General features: G+C 37.1%; 1 protein-coding gene across 6 annotated transcripts in view; it reads right to left on the bottom strand.

The window, feature by feature from the left end:
- The window catches only part of DPY19L3 (dpy-19 like C-mannosyltransferase 3), a 42,262-nt gene that overhangs the window by 6,819 nt on the left and 18,210 nt on the right, over window positions 1-17,233 (bottom strand). For all 6 annotated transcript variants that reach the window (XR_012044107.1, XM_072872323.1, XM_072872322.1 and 3 more), the window contains 6 exons: window positions 15,984-16,057; window positions 15,581-15,739; window positions 13,964-14,086; window positions 12,831-12,942; window positions 12,207-12,263; window positions 6,335-6,417 (listed from right to left, as the gene is read on the bottom strand). Coding sequence is in view for 5 of the 6 variants with exons in the window: in XM_072872323.1 (XP_072728424.1) it covers window positions 6,335-6,417; window positions 12,207-12,263; window positions 12,831-12,942; window positions 13,964-14,086; window positions 15,581-15,739; window positions 15,984-16,057 (608 nt within the window). In the remaining variant the exon portion in view is untranslated. The remainder of the gene's footprint in view (window positions 1-6,334; window positions 6,418-12,206; window positions 12,264-12,830; window positions 12,943-13,963; window positions 14,087-15,580; window positions 15,740-15,983; window positions 16,058-17,233) is intronic.

Genomic DNA, 17,233 nt, shown 5'->3' with positions numbered 1-17,233 from the left:
TTCTCAAAGCACCTTCAACATGTTTCTGTGTTTATGCCTGGGCCAGGAAACTTCTAGTGTGAAAAGTTCAAGATTAGTTCTTCTGTGTTTGTTCAAGATTAGTTCAAATTTTATAATGCTCTGCAGTACTTGCCTCCCGACTTGGCCTTATCAAGGCAATCCTGCACCTCTGATTCCTAAAGAGCGCAATATAATGCAAACTTGCAGAATCAAACTTTCTTAAAAAACCCCCACAACAAGTACCAAAGGCAAAACCACAAGAAAACAACAACAACAACAAATTCCCAAGAAACAGCCTGCAGCCTCTTTTCTTACAAAAGAAAGCTAGAGGAAATGGTGATAGTGCCCTTTTTCCATAGCTTACTGCTAAAAATGCTTCTCAAAAGTGTAGAAGATGCAGGATTCAATTCCTCCCCTTTCTAAAAGCATTCACTCTTGCCCACAAGAGGTAAAATATAGCTGAGTGCATTCTTTATTTATCAGGTATTAAGAGTTTTGCCAGCACCTCCTCTTCCTATACCTTAAAAGCAATCCAGTGACCCTCGCTTGCTTGTCAAAAAACTGGCTTACGTGCCTTGGTCCTGGATGGAGTTCAAAATCAGGTATTCCAGGTGAAGGCACATGTTTCCCTGAGACTCAGATTTACATGTTTGAAGTCCTAGAAAATTATATGCCTTGAGACATATCACTGTCCATATTTTACTGGGGCCAGCTCAGATGGTTCCCAGACCAACATGTGCTACTACCAGAGCTATTGGAGGCACTCTTTTCCCATGCTTTACTGGCAATGCCAAGAACACAAACCTGGCACTGGAATTCACTGCTGTGGACAGACACTTGGAAGCTGGGAGGTAATGCTGAGCTTCATGCAATGTCTGCCTTCCTTAACTACATCTTAAAGAACTTCAGCTGGTGGCTGTTACTGAGAGTTTATCTTCTGAAACTGCCACTAGAGGGAGATGTGACAATTAAATAATATTTTTCAGGTACAGGATGATTTCTACATTTCATGCAAGCATCTTTCTCCAATACTCCTGCCTGAGTCAGACATTAACTGCTGTGGTCTGTATCCAAGGCAGCTAATGTGCTTCAAACCACTGAATGACACTTCTCTATTATAGAAAAACGAAGCAATTTTTACAAATGTCTGAACAAATGATGTATAAAATGAAAGGATAATTTGTTTTTATAGCTTTCTGCCAAGCTCCATACCACACTGCCCAACCTGCAAACAATTTATTCTGTACGAAATGTCACTAAATAATGACAAGGACTTACAGGTCAAACTGATTTACATTATATAATTTAAATGTCATTCCAAGCAGACCTGATGGCATTTTGAACAAATAATCTCATTTATTTTTGAAGCTCTAAGCTTTCAACAAGTTAATTACAGCTGAACTAATGGGTAAACTAAGCACTATAACATATCGTATGAAGCTTTTCTTTACCTACACTTAAGAATCTAGAGAATTATGTAAACACTAAAGAACAACTCGTTAAAAATAAAAGGGTTTTACAGGAACTACAGGTCTACGCCTAACTTGCACAGACTCTAAAAGTGGTAGTAATTCTAAGGAAGCCCTACAGAAATGGCCAATGTTGCAATTATAGGTTACATTATTAGAAATAAAATGGCTATTTCTATTGAAAGTCCTCCAGAGTTGGACTCTGTAGTTGGCTTTCAAAGCCATAAAATCTGACAAATCTCAGATTATTCCTTTACTAGCGCCTGTGTGCAAGACGAATCTACAAAGCAAAGGGGTTTGAGAAAAGGAGATTCTGAAAAGGGGTTCTCAAATATGCCATGTTAGATTTCTTTTTTCTTTAAAAGAAAGTCTTTTTATTTGCAGAACACTATATTAAGATATTAAGGGTTTAGCTGCGAATGATAGGCAGTAAAGCATATTCAGTCAAACTGTCATGGTTCTTTTTTTTTCCCTCTGGTTTGGAAAGACTGAAAATTGCAAAAATGGAAAACAACAGCCACAAAGAAAGAGCAGTAAGATGCATTTTTGTTAGTCTCAGCCTCAATTTTATGCATGCTTTGTTCACATAAAGGAGTGCACCTACACAGTTGGTATACACCTAGTTCTCAGGGGCTATCAAGTTCATGCCTGAATTTTACTGACAAATCAGTCAATGACAAAGGATAAGCCCAAGAATTTAAGAACAATTATTAAAAAAGAAAAAAAGTGTGATATTGCCTTTAAAGTTTAAATATGTGTTGATTTCAGTGTGATTACCCTTGAAAATCAGGCACGTAAGAGTGAAGAGTTAAAATTTATAGCTGGCTTGAAATTAAAATATAGAGCCATTAATATAAATTACTAAATGAAAGAACCACCATTGAAACATAGGTATTCCATTTTTGTAACCTCAGGAGCTTTTCTGAAAATTTGTGGGGTTTCCACTAATATAAAAATTTGCCTGCTTGTGCCCCAAACCTGATTCAAATCAGGTTCCTTCAGAACCTTCAAGAAGGGCCGGAAGGAGGACCCAGGGAACTACAGGCCTGTCAGCCTGACCTCGGTACCGGGGAAGCTGATGGAGCAGATCATCCTGAGTGCCATCACATGGCATGTAGAGGATAACCAAGGGATCAAGCCCAGCCAGCATGGGTTCAGGAAAGGCAGGTCCTGCTTGACCAACCTGATCTCCTTCTACGACAAGGTGGCCTGCCTAGCAGATGAGGGAAAGGCTGTGGCTGTTGTCTATCTAGACTTCAGTAAAGCCTTTCACACGGTTTCCCACAGCATTCTCCTGGAGCAACTGGCTGCTCATGGCTTGGACGGGTGTACTCTTCGCTGGGTTAAGAACTGGCTAGATGGCTAGTGGTGGTGAATGGAGTTTACTCCAGTTGGCGGCCGGTCACAAGCGGTGTTCCCCAGGGCTCTGTGTTGGGGCCAGTCCTGTTTAATACCTTTATCAATGATCTGGACAAAGGGATCAAGTGCACCCTCAGTAACTTTGCAGATGACACCAAGTTGTGCAGGAGTGTTGATCTGCTTGAGGGGAGGAAGGCTCTGCAGAGGGACCTGGACAGGCTGGATCGATGGGCTGAGGTCAATTGTATGGGGTTCAACAAGGCCAAGTGCAAGGTCCTGCACTTGGGCCACAACAACCCCATGCAATGCTACAGGCTTGGGGAAGAGTGGCTGGAAAGCTGCCCGGTGGAAAAGGACCTGGGGGTGTTGGTTGACAGCTGGCTGAATATGAGCCAGCAGTGTGCTCAGGTGGCCAAGAAAGCCAATGGCATCCTGGCTTGTATCAAAAATAGCGTGGCCAGCAGGAGTAGGAAAGTGATCGTGCCCCTGTACTCAACACTGGTGAGGCTGCACCTTGAATACTGTGCTCAGTTTTGGGCCCCTCACTACAAGAGGGACATTGAGGTGCTGGAGCGTGTCCAGAGAAGGGCAACGAAGCTGGTGAAGGGTCTAGAGCAGAAGTCTTATGAGGAGCGGCTGAGGGAACTGGGGTTGTTTAGCCTGGAGAAAAGGAGGCTGAGGGGAGACCTTATCACTCTCTACAACTACCTGAAAGGAGGTTGTGGAGAGGTGGGGGTTGGTCTCTCCTCCCAGGTAACAAGCCACAGGACGAGAGGAAATGGCCTCAAGTTGCGCCAGGGGAGGTTTAGACTGGATATTAGGAAATTTTACTTAACTGAAAGGGTTATCAAGCATTGGAACAGGCTGCCCAGGGAAGTGGTTGAGTCACCATCCCTGGAGGTATTTAAAAGACATTTGGATGAGGTGCTTAGGGATATGGTGTAGTGGTGGTCTTGGTAGTGTTAGGTTTATGGTTGGACTCGATGATCTTAAAGGTCTTTTCCAACCTATATGATTCTGTGATTCTGTGAAATACAGTTGACATACAACTATGCTCTGCCAAATTTCAGTCTCAGTTAACTTTTCCACTGTTTTGGCTGTTGTCTGAGATTTCTAAGAAGCTTTTCTATCATTTTTTGGTAACTGCTTATGAAATATTCCACAATTCTAGACAAGTTTCCCCTTTAAAGGCAGAAGACATTGCTTCTTAAACACTTACCAGAAGTAAACAGAGTAGGGAAGTTCACGCTATTGATTTGCTCATTCTATTGATATTCTTCCCCATCTCACAAATGAGCATGTTGTTCCTGTTGTCTTAGGGAGAAAGACTAAAACTAAGAATTTTAATATACCTTCCATCTGGGAACACAGCTGTGAACTATCCCTGGGTCATTGGCAGGACCTTCTTGACTTTTTTTAAAAAAAAAGCTAAGAAAATGAGGTGTTGGGTAGGAAAAAGCAAGAGACTGGGATATGCAAGATCATTATGTAAAAAATTGCACTCTGCAATAGATGCAGTCCAATACTATGCAGTAACTTTATTGTAAAGATATAAACCAGTATATCTTCCTGAAAATGCTATGGTAATTTTAGTAAGGGGAAGAGTAAAAAATACATCTGCAGACACTTCACAGTGGACAGACTAATAGTTGGCTATTATTCAGATTGTATATTTGGACAAGTTAATATGCATTTAGATCTAAGCAGATAGAAGGGTTTTCTTGTTGTGGAGAGATTGCAAGACAGATGAGTTATTCCTAATTCACTGCTATACATGACAAATTAGAGCTTCTCATACTGAGTTTTAATAATGAGTGATTAGTTCCTGACACCAACCTTGACAGATCATTAGCTACAGCAGAACTGTCAAGTATTAGTATAGTAAAATATTTTTCTTGCACATCAAAACTTAAGAAAATCTGTCCCACTTTGAGAAACTTACCATAAATTTTGTTGACTTGTATTTAAAGCATAATTAACTCTTCTTTACATAAATAATATTTCTAAACACAATAAATTCTAAGTAGAAAATTTCCCTCTGTAATTGTCTGTCATGACTTAAAATGAAAAGAGGACAAACACCAGTTTAGCATTCTCAGCACTGAGAACATATGAAAAATTATTCTCATCGGACCCAGTCAAATCCAGTTCATGGCTGGGAATAATTCCACATGCATATTTTATGTATAAATCTATATATAACTCCAGATATTGTACACAGGAGACCTGAACTATCAGACATTTACCATCTTTTAATAAAACAGTAGTGCTAAATGGAACTGGCTGGTAAACATTAGTCACAAAAACGTGTCAATATGGGTGTAAAGATTCTAAATGATGGAAAAAAACATGGCCCGCTTTCAAAATAAGTCAGTGAAGGCTTGTAATATATTTTACTTCTAAATTACTCCTTCTAGTTTATGGATTAGAGAAATACAACATTATGGAGTGTAAATATGTTGCTATGGGTAGAATAGGCTGGGCGACTGGTTTCACTGAAGTTCATTGCGTATGAAAACACAAGATGGGGCTCCAAGGAAATACTTCAAATAGTTCAATGCTAAACATAGTAAATTCAGATTTACTTTCAGAATGTTTTCCCCCAGATATCAAACTGATTTTTTTTTTTTAAATCTTTGTCAGAGTTCCAAATAAATACAAGTCCCAGGAATATCTCTGTTCAGAACTTAACCTGAAAGTTTTCTGTGGTTACTGTGTGTTAATAGAGATCATATCCCTTACATTCACAGTCCTCCAGAGAACATCCTACCTGGGCCTTTTTCTCAGGATCTTCTACATGCAGTATTCCAAACTGTTTCCACCTATAAAATACCTTCCTATGCTCTGTGAGAAAGCAGAAGTGATGAGGTGGGGTTGAAATGATTAACTCACACTTGCACCTATGCTTACCCGTGGCAAGTTCAAGTTCAATTACAAATATTTTGTTTACAGGTTAGAACACATATTGGGATTAATCTAATAAGTATAAACAATTTAGATTATTCTAAAGTTCAAGAAACAGACTGTAGAGTACAGATTTTCCAGCCCTACAACTGTACATCCAAGCTTTTTAAAATTATAAAGTTGAAAAGAGAAGGACACCGGGTTGGGGGAAAAATAAAAATAAAATTATTTCACTGCGAAGAGCTATTAATGTAAAGAGATAGCTATAATATGATGGACGAAGCCTGACACCTCCAAACTGACCTCTTTCGTCTAGGAAAACTACGTGTGCTTATGGGAGCAAATGGACTCAACTGGTTCCCTGACGCATATTCCAGCAGCATGATACTGAACCAGAGCAGAGCAGTCTGGGGGACTTTGCATATAGCTGTTCTCCACAGCCATTAATATGCTAACCTCTTGATAGCCCATTCATCCTTAACTATCTCCATGGGTCACCAGAGTTTACTGATGAGCTGTGACAAATAAGGAGAACACTATAACTAAGAACATTAGATCTACACAAATAGCATTTAACTTAAATAGAGAAAAAATCCTCTTACTTAATCCAGTTCATCAGCTCCACAGTGTCTGGGTCATAGAATTCTCTCAGCTCTGACAGTTCATCCATTATTCCTGGCCAGAACTATAATGAAAACAAAATAAAACGAACTGAAGACAGAATTAACAAAACAAGTTCTGGATGTTGAAACATTATTTCCTTTTAGCTAGTAACTGATCTTGTCCAGCTCATGGATAAGTTGCAAGACATAAGCATATCTACCCTTCTTATGAAGGACAGGTGGCTGTCATTGCAGTATGAATACACAGTTTCAGAGTTTGAGATCTGCAGCTCCTGCTAGGTGACCAGAAGGAACAGAATAACCCATTGTGGTGAGCCTGAGAAGAACAGCTTTTCTCAGATGCACGTCTCACTGGAGGTTTCCAGAACTCTATTTGTTAAGATCAGTTTGTATTTTAAAATCGATGGGAAATCGATTGCCACCAAATGTGACTGTGATTGTAAAGATTGTATCTACTTTACAAGCAAATCATTTCAGTTCTCTGGACTATAAGATGAATGTTAATGTTTTAAGTTATTTCTTGACAGACCAAGCTTTAAGAAAAGGAACAAGATAAAGAGGCATCATGTAACAGTTTGATACTTAACAGCCAAGCTATTAAATAATGCCTATGATTACAGGGGAAGGAAAGGCCCCAGGAATTATCATTAAGTTTGGAAAGGGAATTTACAACTAATTGAAAAAAAGGTAGGAAATCTGTATCAGAAGTTAAAATCATTAGACATGCTGTGGATGCAATTAATAGCATTTCAGAAGTTTGAATTAAAAGGGAACCACTGAAGGAAAAAAGAAAAGTGTGACTGAACAGCAACATCCGATAGACTATCAGGGAAAAACATTTCAAAATTTACTGAAGACAAAGAATACATAAATCAAATTTGGAGGAGAGAAATAAGGATTGAAATAGATTCTGAAAAGCTTAACCCTCCCCCCCCAAAAGCTAACAAAACAAAGATTTATTTAAGGGTTTCTTGTTGTTTAAGCTAGTGAATATTCAAAGGCAAAAGGGAACAATTAAGAAAGATAATGACAATGCTAACGACTAACTGATTGCTTTGCATCATTCTTTACTACAGAGGGTGTTGTGGTGAAACCTACTCCAAACCTGCTTTCTTTAGATAATAAGGATTGCTGGCTTGCAAAGTGAAATGTCACAGGAAAAAGTGCAAGAAAACCCGCTTGATAATCTAAAAAGCCATAAATCATCCAATTTAGATAATATTCATCCAAGAGTTCAGAAGGAATTTGAATGTGATGCTGCTGAGCTACTTAGCAAAAATATGCATTATTTCATTAAAACTGTAATCATGTAGGAGGACTGTGGAGCAGGAGATATAATTGGGCCAATTAAGATACTTACTAGTTTAACCGTTTACTTGATACATTTGTTAAAGTAATACTGACTGGTAGATTGAGAAAAATCTAAAAATAGCTATGGCAGTATCACAAGCTTAGAGTTTTGGGAAACACAGTAGTATTATAATAAACATATTTCTGCTCTTCAGAAGACCTCTCGAGAGATTAGTAGATAAATTAAGCAGTTGTGAAATGAGACTGTAGAGTCTCAAAATGAATCAAAATTTCCTCTCTTTGTTGCTAAACTACCCTGGACAGCTAAACATTTTGAGAGCTTGGAGTCCTTCAGGCTGGAGACAGAAGGAAATGGACTCTGCTTTGCTTCTAGATCATGCTGCAAACCTGCCCTGCAAACCACTGAGAATCTAAGGACACTGTGCTATCTACTGAATGCTGGGATTATTATGTGGCATTAACTAATCTATATAGGTTTTTCAAGTCACAGTGTCATACTACTGCAACTTTTGAGTGAGTACAAGCAGTTTTCACTGGAGGAAAATTTCAATAGTGGGGCTTGCTATTAGTGAATTTAAAAAGAGACTTGTGAGGTAGCAAAATTTTCAGGTAACACTACATTTAATTAGTCAAGCCAAGAGAAAACTGAGGAACTTCAGCAGTTCCAAATATAACAGAATAACAATGACAAAGTAAATAAAAGTAAAGCACACGAAAATATGGACCAATAACACCGATATAACAACTCTGTCTTGTAAATCAGTTATGTCAGATTGAGAAAAAGTATACCATGACACAACGAATGGATAAAAAGAACAAATGGAGTATATCAGATTCTTGAGATAAGTAATGGGGGATGTAACAAACTGTTCAGAATAACGAGTGGTATGTAAAAGAGGTTTCCAGCTTGTAACATGCTGGTCTCTGGGGTCAAAGTCTTCAGGAAAAGAAGCCTGTTGTCAAGTGGCTTAAATTAGCAACACAGAGATATCGTTCTGGACTGGAAAAATCTTAAGGACTTGAAATTTCCAAAAGGCTTAAGAAAACACTTGCATAGGAAAAGGTAATATGACATGTTATTGCTGACTTGCATTAAAACCAAAAAGACAGCCAAGAAAATAGAAAGGTGGCATGATCTAAACTGGTAATGGGGAATGTTTTTCGTAAGGCATGTAATTACTCATCGAAAAATATCACTAAGACCTAGAATCTACAAAAATAAATGAAATAATAAACTCTGAACTTGATGACATGACTACAGAAATAAATTGAATTATTAGGAGATTTAGGTACTAAAGTTGTTGTTTGTTCCCCCACCCTAGCTCCTTGGTGGATGCGAGACAATTTTAACTTTCAGCAGTAAAATTACATCTTTTGTGAGTGAAAACATTATCCCAACTCCCAATATTGTAGAAAGATTTCAGCTTTCTCGTTCACATTTGTTACCCCTCTGGCTCATGATCATGGATTTCATCCAGTGTAACAATGCTTAAGTTTCTTATTGAATGTCTGGTGTGCTTTGGGTTTTCAGTGTACTTCGATTTATAAATAGTTACTATCCCCAAATATATATACTGAGGGTATACACTTGACAATTTTTAACTCAATGGCTGTGATAAGAACCCAGAGATTTTTAAAAGCTTACAGCTTTTCCCCACAAATAACCTATCTTTTTCATTCTAACTAGAAAGTCCAGAGTTAGACAATTGTGCTAGCCACAAACTTGAAGGTGCTGAACAGTCCACTGATGATTATGGGAGTTCAGTGCTTCTCAAATACAAGGATACTTATTTTGAATTCAAAAAGTGTAAGCATTAATTCTTTGTCCTCTGAGTGTAAGTGAAAAGTAAATACTACTACATTATTTACAGTTACTGTTGGCCTAAGAAAGAAAATTAAGAATCTCCTTTAGAGAAACAGGATTAGATATTACGAATAGAAATAAACATGACATTTTTGTTTGTCATTTCTTCTACAGACTGTCAAGCTTGCAAACTTTAGGTTTAAAAGATAAAGACATACAGTGCATACAGGGAGCTCTTCAGTACAGCCAAAGACTGCTCAGATCATTGGTATATATTGCGCTATGTGCTGCAATAAATGTATATGTTTGGAGCAAAAGGACTTGGCCATGATGAAAATAAAAATGCAGTTTGAGAAATTATATGAATATACTAGCAAAGAAAAATCAAGATTATTTGGCCAAACCAGAAACTATAGACTTGCTGAAGCTCAGGAACTAATTTTAAGTGCCAACAATTTCTTTAGGAATGACTGACATACAGACACAAATTGATGGTATTACTCTGTTGAGAAGTTTAATGCAATGGCCACAGATACAGCTGAAACCTACCTATAAAGAGTATGAAGTGAAACATAAGTAATATTTAGTACTGCATTACATACGTGTTGTGTTATCTGCAGCACAGCTAAAGTATGCATGGAAATGCTTCAGCACTTTCACTTTATCTAAAAGATGTTTGCGCTATACTAATTAAGAAAACTTGTGTAAATAGAAACATAGATGTCTTATAGGTCTCAAAACATATGTACCTGAAATCTGAAAGATAGCTAGCATTGTAGCTGCACCCGTATCTCAATAAATTATTGTTCAAGTGATGTATTTGGGACTGTAGTTACCACATGCCTCAAAAGAGGCTTTCATTAGCTTATTCAGGATTAGGTTAATAATCCCATAAAACTCCTATTTTGAGGAATGGCACTAAAGAATAGTTCTTCTGACAGACGTAACCATAACAGGTAATGAAATACAAAATTGCCCTACTACTAGTTCAGGAAAACTAGCCATGACAACCAGTTAACTTTGTGGTGAATATGCAAGCTGCTCATGCAATCTGAGCAGTCACAGTGCATGAACAGATAAATTCTTACCTGGAAAGGAGAAAGATAAGTAAGTCTCTGTTATAAAAATCTACTTGCATTGTTGGTTTGCTTCTAAAGGTTTTAGAGAGAGAATATATAAACACATTCTTACAGAAGCAATGGATACTTTCTGGATCTCTCTTTCTTAAGAATTTTTATTCTGACCATTGCCAGGGAATCTGGTGACAAGTTTTATCTGTCTGTCAGGCAGGCTTCTTACCTGCAGGCTCACTAACTCTTACAGCTTTGCAAAAAAGACACACACACAAAGATCCACTCCTCTGGCAGCTGAACTGCAAGAACTGACTTAAGACAAAAAAATACTGAGAGGTGATATATTTCTTTATTCCCACTGAGCACTTTGAAAAATTATTATTTTTAATGTCAATAAAAATTATTTTCTATATTTAGAAGAAACACAAAAATGATGCTTTTCAGGCAGACTGAGCACAACTAATGGCTGATCTAAAGCCTATGAAAATCAGTGACTTCTGTTGACTTCAGAATTGAATCTGACAGGATTTAGGAACTTCACATCTGCTCATGAAAGAGTGGGAGGAAAATTATTCCTAGGTCATCTGTCACATTAGACTATCTATTAGAATGTCATGCTCTTGGCATCAGCCACATCAAAAGAAATGGCATTATTTCTATCACTTTCAGAGATGATGAAAATGGTAAATGACTTCCCTAACCACCATACCAATGGAAAAAAAAAATCCTAAAAAGTCCTCTAGCAGAATAATAAGAAAATTTAAGTGGAATACATCAGTGTAACTTTACTAAACAAACTGTTACAGTCTTTCTTGACTTTTCATTTCACTGTTTTAAAGGGGGGAACAGACTTCCAGAGTGAACCCTATTAGCAGCTTTCTTAACTGTTACACTTTACTACTGCCTTTTTAACTTCAATAATGAAATTCCCCTTGAGTTTCTCTGAAGGTAATTATTTAACAGAAATACTCTCACCTCACACTAAGTATTGCAGAAATAACTTTTCCATCAAAGTGGAATCTGAATTTTTTGTCTTTGTAAATACAGATTAAAAGAATGGTATGCCCATTAAATTAATGTTCTAAATCTCCCTGCTAGGACAGACTGACAGACTAATAATCTTGTACATGTTATTATTTTAAATATGTTTTATGTGTTTACATTTAAATGTTTGACCATAACAATAATTTGTTTCTGGGACAGACTGAAGATGACATAAGTACTTGACTAGTTTAACAATTCTGTACTTTAAAACATATGAGAGGAAGCAGAGCAACATAGAACATTATGATTATTTCTGCTCCTACAATGAAACATTACACAATTTAACAATATGCATCTTATCTGCAACTTAGTTAAAACCAAAACAGACAACTTACATTTCCATAAAATTATGCATTTAAATAACACTTGGTAGCTTACACATACAATCAGACAAATATTTGTATCTATGAACAACTACTTTGGATCAAATGAGGCCAACTGATCCTTTACCTACAATTTCATATTCACAGAGGTACTTCCACTTCAGGTAGTCTATCCCAATTTTTAAAATTCAGCTACCAATCTTGTATGTAATTATTTATAAAACATCCCTTTATGAGAAAAGGAAAATTTCATGCAACTAAAAAATGCCAAAACATTACAAAAAAAAATTTCTTACCTTATATGAAATATATAGTAATGTAATTATTGGTATAGAATACTTGATCACATGTGTCTAGGAGAAATTGCAAAAAAAAATATTGGTTATTCTGATGATACATATATTTGGATAGACTTAATTTTTAATGTATTCATATCTGACATATTTATCATGGTGTAGAATTTACAGAGTTTGAATTTTACGACCATATTCTGATTTTGTTTTCAAGTAAAACCCTTATTACAGACCCATCACAAATGATGGATTTATATCCATATACTTAAATCTATCTTCTACAAAGTGGAAAACACTGTATCATTCAGAATAATAGTCTGTAAAGGTCTTCTCAGACCACTGACGATTTCTTAATATGGTGACTAAGATTTTTTAGTAAAATTGCGGTTATTTGTCATACCCACATCTATATTGCCATCTAGTGTATTCAAATGGAATTGTTTAATATCTAAACCACTAGAAAATACATTTTACTTACTAAATTTATACAAATGTACTTCAGAGATATCCAGTTTAAGAGGACTACAAACAATATTCATTTCAGATGTCTTATAATTCTGAGTCTTGATTTGGTTTAGATATGGAGCAAAAACAAATTTCATGAAACGCTCTAAGTATAGTGCTAACCCTCTGTGATGTGTAGAGATGAATACACTTCAGGATAAGTTTCCATACTTCCGTACTGCACAGGCCAAAAGATGCAAATACACACATGTGGGATGTCCACAGGTACTTCATTCTGGAAGAATACAGACAAGTTTTTGCTGATCATCTGGAGCTCTGCTAAGCCGTGTTGATGAAAGCAGTTATGTTAGAGAAATTCTGAATACATTTTCTTGCATTTTCTTGCAATTTCTTGCATTTTCAGGACTCTGAAATAACTGAGTAAAAGACTGACTTTGCACTTGAGAACATCTCTGCTCCCAAACTTCCAAACATTCTTTTTGGCAGAATTTTGGGAAATGCCTGTTAAAGGAGAAGCCACTGCCTGAGCATTCACACACCATTCAGGGAGTCGCACACACACGACCTGAGACTTTAACTGCTAGGACCAGAGTCCCTTCGCAGCAGGCAGCTCCACTGAGCTGACGGGTGCCCCTTTTTGACTCCTCACTCACACACACACTCACTCTCGGGCGCTTCCTCTCCCCTCTGGCTCAACCCTAGGTTTCCCGAAACAGAGTCTCCAATAGGACATACACCAGACAAATTTACTGATTGGTACAGTGGGGAAAACAGCTCAAGCTGGGTGCCTCCAGAGAGGGACCCAGAACAAAGAAATCCCTGGGCAATTATACCCTTACAATTTAAATTCCCCTCCCCTCAGGAGGCAGTTCGGACCAATAGTAGTATTAGGGTCTGGGGTCTTCCCATCCTTCATTGGGCCCTTTCATTGTCTCTAGGCGGGCCAATTCTTCTCTTATCTCTAAGGTTGCAGCTTCTGCTAAGGTTGAAGCTTCCTTATCTTTCTGGTTTGCACTGGTTTTGGGGGCCTTCCTTCATGTAGCCAAGTAAAAGTTCAGTGCACAGTCAGTGGATCTGGGTGAAAGTTCACAGCTTGCGGCCTAAGGCTTCAACAAGCCTCGATACTAATGCTAAAGTGACTACTACAACAATGCCTCAGTCTACAAGCAGAAACGCACCAGGGAAAAAATGAAGGTTCATGATCCTGTCAGTGTGTGGTCAGCATATTTTACACTCTTATAAAAATATACTCAATTATCTAAAAAAGCCTTTAGTAGAACTTTAAAAAAATATACCTCATTGTGCTTAATGCCAGACATCCAAAAAGAACTGTGTGAATTAAGTTGTAAGCAGCATCAGGCTTCAGTGTTATTGTGCATTCTTCCATTTTTTCCATGAACTGGACTTGGTTTGAACCACTAATTAAACAGAAGAAATAAAAAGAGTTACATTAAGTTCTGTAACATATTTCATATAGTTGTCTGTATTTTAAAAAGCATTTAATCCTTCTGATGCTAAAGAGCAATACTGCTGCTATCAGTCCACAATATTCTATTGTATCTATGATTTTCATGTTTGGCATTTATTTTCATGTCTAGTTTTCTGGAAATGCAATGGGTTTAAACAAGCTGGTTTAGAATGAGATAAAATTATTTACAGAAAGGCATGCTTGGTTTATTGCTTGAAGCAGCTACTCCCACAGGGTTCACAGAGCTTTTGACAAGAGCGAAGAACTTAACTGTGTTATGTGGGGTTGTGCTGGTATATCTGGATGCTACTAAAGCCATAGATTGGAAGTAAATTTACAGAAAAGAAGTGCTGAAAGGACTGGTTATTGCTTGATGTGGCTAGTCTTGTGAATGTATGTGGAGGGCTGGTCAAAAAAAAGAAGCTGCTTAAATGTGTGTGGGTTTTCCCTGTTTTTTCGGGTGTGGGATAATTGAGATAACTGGGCAGTGTCAAAAATTTGGGTAATGTTTGGGATTACCTTTAAGATTACAGAAAATAAGAGCTGCAGAGTCTTTTGTTTGTTTTTAAAAATGATTGATGCAGTAAGTTTTTTAAGAGGCTAGCTGAATAGTACCAAAATGCCTTACAGATGACTATGACTTCACAATTATCATAACATAGTTTCAGAATGTCTTAGATCCTCTCCCTCTCCTCCCCCTCCCTTTTATCCTAGTTTCCATAAAATCTACAATGAGTGGCATTAGTTACATGACATTCCTTGAATTTTTGCTTAATCAAGTTTTATATCATCCCTTCTAACTTTTGCCCAGGTTGTAAATGTAAAACTGGAAAGTCTATAATGAACCATTTACTTTTTTTTTTTTAAAAAAGCAGTTCAGTACTAATTTTCTTCTAGTGTCTTTAAATACCTCCAAATCCTACCGATTAGCTATGGGAACTGGCAGCAGTGATGCACAGTTGCAGTCTACCACTCCTGCTTCTTCACACAGATCACAGGAAGTTCAGCACAGACTATCCTTGCTCATTTCTGGGCAGTGTGAGGATACCACCGCGGAAATCTTTGATTGGGTGTGCTTTCCACAGGGAAAATGGGATGAACTAAAGAAACTAACATTGTTTTCTATAGACATCGTTCCCTTGCTTCCCCTGCTCACCAAAAAATCCAACCAACCCTACAGATACTGCAAAACTTCAACAGCAAACAAAAGAGCCTGAAGGAATCTAGGGAAGAATGTTTCTTTGTTTAGTCTCATTACATACTTTACGTTTTTAGCTTTAATAGGAAGTTACTTATTTTGCCTCATCTCTCTATTATATGTCCTACTGTTTCCTTAGTACCTGTGGAAAGCAATACTGTATGCTGCTGTATTCAACTGTCAGTTCCTTAGCCTGTTGAAGAGAAAATTGATAAAAATATGAATTATTTTAAAAACATATTTTACCTGAGGTTCCGAAAGGCAACAATTACAGCTGCTACTGTCATAAGGAAGAGAACAAATACGTAGACACAAAAAAGTAATGTATCCGAGAGTCTTGAAAAAGTATTTAATGGTAGTAAACCAAAAGCTTCTTCGCAAAGATACAGGTTAGCATCAAAATCTCTAAAGAAAAAAGAATAATCCTAGTCATCATGTATTTCATAACTTGATGTCAAAAAGGACCAAAGTTTCCTTTTTTCCCAAGAAATTATAAAGCCATAGTTGTGCAGATTATTATGAAGGAAAATATATGACATAAACATGAGGTAAAAATCCATTATTTATCATCAAGATTTTAAATGAGAACAACCTGCAGGCTTCACTTAATGAAGTCATACAAAAAAGCAAAATTGCAGCTAAATCATACCTTGTTGCCCCAAATCCAAATTTTGCTTTCAGGAATTTGAATATATGTTCATCTGACTCAAGATTAAGAATTTTCTACAAAGGTAGAAAAAGAAAGGAAATTATATTTTAAGTATCAAAAAATTAAGCTTCACACAGTAAACAGTTTTTTCATCATTTAAATGAAACTGTGAAGCAACACAGGCTTACTGAGATAGGGTGCTTTGCAATCAAATAAACATTCAGTTTGTAATTATGGTCCTGTGGTCCAAAGGGCAAGTTATTTACTTTTTAGAATATCTATTAGGGTTAGTTGCTTATTTACAGATGAAGATTATCCAGAACAAGTTGGCTTTAGCTGTATTTTTTATTTCAATGACTTATCATATCTTACTGTGATACTTTTAATTTCTACGTGTACTAAATTTTAATCTGTTGATATAGATCTCTTGAAGAGACTAAAACTCAAAAGCAGAAAGTGTTACTGTCACTAATGTCTGCAGACATCTGTCGTAGTTTAACCCCAGTCGGCAACTAAGCACCACACAGCTGCTTGCTCACGTTCCACCCCTTCAGTGTGATGGGGGAGAGAATCAGGAAAAAAAAAAGTAAAACCCATGGGCTGAGATAAAGACAGTTTAATAGGAAAGCAAAGGAAATAATAATAATAATAATAATAATAATAATAATAATAATAATAATAATAATAATAGAAGAATATACAAAACAAGTGATGCACAATGCAATTGCTCACCACCTGCTGACCGATGCCCAGCCCATTCCTGAGCAGTGATCGCTGCTCCCCAGCCAACTCCCCCCAGTTTATATACTGAGCATGACGCCATATGGTCTGGAATAGCCCTTTGGCCAGTTGGGGTCAGCTGTCCTGGCTGTGCCCCCTCCCAGCTTCGTGTGCACCTGGCAGACCATGGGAAGCTGAAAAGTCCTTGACTAGTGGAAGCGCTACTTAGCAACAACTAAAACATCAGTGTGTTTGGTGTTGAGACTTTATTTGAGACTCAAACTATATGAGAAATTATTCTCATACTAAATCCAAAACACAGCATTATACCAGCTACTAGGAAGAAAATTAACTCTATCCCAGCCAAAACCGGGACAACATCTCTGTGCACAAGAAGCAACTAAAAGTATGGAATAGCCTACAACATTTTTATAACAAGCATTCATTTTTAACTGCATTCATTGAAAAGTAAATTCAATGAAAAACTTTGCAAACACTCAGCTGTATCAGAATGCAGTATAAATCTACAC

Source organism: Ciconia boyciana, chromosome 9 (assembly GCF_034638445.1).
Source record: "Ciconia boyciana chromosome 9, ASM3463844v1, whole genome shotgun sequence".
Lineage (NCBI taxonomy): Eukaryota > Metazoa > Chordata > Aves > Ciconiiformes > Ciconiidae > Ciconia > Ciconia boyciana.
Note: the sequence above shows the minus strand (reverse complement) of the source record. Positions and strands in the feature narration are given on the sequence as shown.